General features: G+C 57.7%; 1 protein-coding gene across 2 annotated transcripts in view; it reads left to right on the forward strand.

The window, feature by feature from the left end:
* The first annotated feature begins 953 nt into the window (after nt 1-953).
* Nucleotides 954-3303, forward strand: part of St8sia5 (ST8 alpha-N-acetyl-neuraminide alpha-2,8-sialyltransferase 5) — a 68244-nt gene continuing 65894 nt past the window's right edge. For both annotated transcript variants that reach the window (XM_021150930.2, XM_021150931.2), the window contains exon 1: nt 954-1339. In XM_021150930.2, the coding sequence (XP_021006589.1) occupies nt 1209-1339 (131 nt within the window). In that variant the 5' untranslated portion in view covers nt 954-1208. The remainder of the gene's footprint in view (nt 1340-3303) is intronic.

Genomic DNA, 3303 nt, shown 5'->3' on the forward strand with positions numbered 1-3303 from the left:
CCAGTCACCTCCTCCCACAACCTGACATTCTTGAATGCACCTCGCCCTGGTTATGCATACAGAGGGCCAACTATGGGCCAAAAATGTTAACTTTTTTTTAACGGCTTCCCGTTGCATCTCTGGGGACGGTTTCCCCAGCTTACATTGAAGCACAGAGTGCTCACTGCTGGACCCAGTGACTTCTTACAGCTTTGGGCAACCGTAGTACCCGAAGGCGGCCTGCTGTTGACCTACTACTGTCTATGAATAGCTCCAAAGGATGAGACAAAGTCCCACTATCTGGGTGACAATGGGGTTATTGACAAAAGGCCGCGAGCTGCAGATGTTGGGATGGTGAGAGGGTAGAGGCGGGGGGTGGGGGTGGGTGGGTGCGCGGTGGGGTGGGGGAACGGGACAGCAGACCCTGAATTTCTGCTCAGCCAGAGTTGGAAGGCCCCAGGGACAGTTCCTCAGTCCATTAGCATGCAGGGGCCGCGCGCGCCGTCCTTGAAGGTCTGCCCGGCTGACCTTGCTCCGCTTTCACAGAGGATTCTCCAGCAGCGCACGAGGACGCTGCCGCGGTGACTCAGTGACCTGCGTACCGCATGCAAATGCTCGTCTCGACGAGGTTGCCTCTGCGGTCTGCGCTCCTCCGAACCCCGATTCCAACCTGGCTCTTTACGCTATGCCCCTCCCCTTCCCCACGGCCCGGCGTCCTGAGGTTGCGTCGCCCACCTCGCCTCCGCAGCGTCGGAGGCCAACCTTCGCACTCCCGGGCTGCGGGCGCGGGGACCAGACGCGCTGTTCCCCGGTCGGCCCCGTGCGCCCGGCGCCCCGAATCCCGAGCCAGCCCAGAGTGGGCGGCGCGTTGGGCTGAGTCTCGGCCCAGCCTCGCCGGCCCGGATCCCCATTGGTCGTCACCTCGGCGGGAGGGCGGTCCGGTCCCCGCACCTGCCGTCGCCCCTCCACGGGCAGATCGGCGGCTGCGGGACACCGGCGCCCAGAAGCCGCAGCACGAGAGGGCAGGCCTGGGGCTCAGCGGATCTCCACGCGGCCGGCCCTGTCCTTTTGCTGCCGCCGCCGGGACTGAGCCCGCGGGAAACTTTGCCCCGCCAAGTCCTCTGCCCTCTTGACCACGCAGTTCTCCTAAGGGCCCCCGGGGCCCCCGCATAGCGCGCGTGATTGCTGCCCCGCCCCGCCCAGTGCGTCCGCGGCGCCGGGCCGCCAGGATGCGCTACGCAGACCCCTCCGCCAACAGAGATTTGTTGGGGAATCGAACTTTGCTCTTCATCTTCATCTGCGCCTTTGCCTTGGTGACCTTGCTTCAGCAGATCCTGTACAGCAAGAGCTACATCAAAAGGTAAGAAAGTCTGAGGGGTGGGATACACCGAGTCCGGCGGTAGCCTTCCTGAGGTCTGCCTGTCCCTTAGCAGGGACACCTCTGTGGTGTGCCCTATGGCATCTCTGCTGCCAGCCAGAGGACAGCGCCAGCTGCGTTGCCTGTCCTGGTGCAGTTATGGAGACGTGTGTGTGTGTGTGTGTGTGTGTGTGTGTGTGTGTGAACGTGGGCAGCAGCTTGGAATGCCGAGCGGCAAAGCTGACCATAAATACATGTGTATGCCCAAAGCTGTGCTGTTGTCCCCCAAACCTACATTTCTGTGGCCATTTGCAACAGACGGGGGGGGGGAGGGGTAGTTTTTCCTTCTTAGTTTGGCAAAGTCTAAATTTTTGTAGGGGACCCTGGAGGTATAGGCTATTTCTCCCCAGGAACTCCCAACTAGGTGGGGTGGTGGTGGCACAGGTATGGACGGTAATTTCTACAGACCTGTGAGACAACCTGATCACCTCCAAAGCAGATTGGTTCTTTTGCATCCTTAGCATCAAAGGCAGCAGGCGTTGGGCTCTCTCACCCCTTCACCACCTACAGCCAAACTCCTTGAAGAGAAAGGGCAGTACATGACGCTCAAAATTCAGGCCCGGCCTCTGTCTCTGTATGAGCAACATACAGGGATATGCCAGGCTCCCGAGGCTCTGCTGTCTGGTGGAGCTGAGGCTAGCTACCTGCCTGATTGGAGGTAGGAGTTCTGCTTTGGATGCCCCCCATACTAGAGTCTCTGGTAGAAAGAGCCCCTCTCCTTTCCTTACCTCTCTGCTGGAGGCCCCTCCTTCACCACCAGGGCCCATCGAAGCTGACTGCCTTCCACTCAAATGGATAGGAATGAAATTTTCTTTTCAGAACTGTCCTAGTAACAGAATGCTGCCCTTTCTCTATTCAGCCTTGGGGGTCTGCATCGGTCACATACGCTCCCATTCCGGGCTGCTCAAAGTGTGTGTGTGTGTGTGTGTGTGTGTGTGTGGTGAGAGTTGTTGCTGGTGATTTGCTCCCCACAGGAAAGCTAAGTAGTCTAGCTGTCCCTTCCTCCTGACTCCCCAGAACTGAGGTCTGTGTGGCCCCTTGCTACATACATTCATTTCCCTGCATGCACTGCTCCCGACTTCCCCAGACAATTTCCTTCCTGGGTTGGCATCAGTTCATGTGTTCTGTGTGGCACTGCTGGCTTTAAACACTCTCCAGTCTCCCCACCTGCTGGGATGTTCCTGAACGCTTTGCCTTGCAGCCTTGCTGGATCTTCGAACCTGCTTCTTGGTAGGGCAGCTCTTGGTTTCTGCCCCCTACTGGTAATTCCCCAGAGCTGTCTGGAATTCTTGGAGCTTCTGGTGGGACAGAAAGGAGAGAGGCATCAGGGCCACAGTAGGTGCCAGCCACACTCCTGCCTGATTGTTCTGGCAAACCCTGCCTGGGTTTGGATGGGTGGGCGAGTTGTCCAGAACCCAGCCGGTGGATGGCTTGCTTCCTATTCTCTATTTCTTAGAGACCCTGACCCCTAGACAGTAGATAAAACCCTGCAGGCCTCACTCCAGGAATCCTGTTTAATGGTAACCAAACAGTCAAGACTGGTGTATGCTCCATCCAGGAGGGGAGTCGAGGAGAGTGCTATAAAGAAGCCGATGATGGAGTTCTGGTGCTCAGTGGGATTAAAATCTCTCTGGGGGAAACAAATGGCCACAAGTGAGAGGAGAAGTACACAGCTGAGAAGAGTGGTGGGTGGGAACGGCTGGGGAGACTGCCTGGAGGAGGCGGAGCTCTTGTGGGCCTCGAAGGCAGGTAAGATCTGGATGGGGCACACCTGTAACAGAAGGAAGGAAGGAAGGAAGGAAGGAAGGAAGGAAGGAAGGAAGGAAGGAAGGAAGAAAGGAAGGAAGAAAGGAAGGAAGGAAGGGAAGGAGGAAGGAAGGAAGGAAGGAAGGAAGGAAGGAAGGAAG

This window comes from Mus caroli, chromosome 18 (assembly GCF_900094665.2).
Source record: "Mus caroli chromosome 18, CAROLI_EIJ_v1.1, whole genome shotgun sequence".
NCBI lineage: Eukaryota > Metazoa > Chordata > Mammalia > Rodentia > Muridae > Mus > Mus caroli.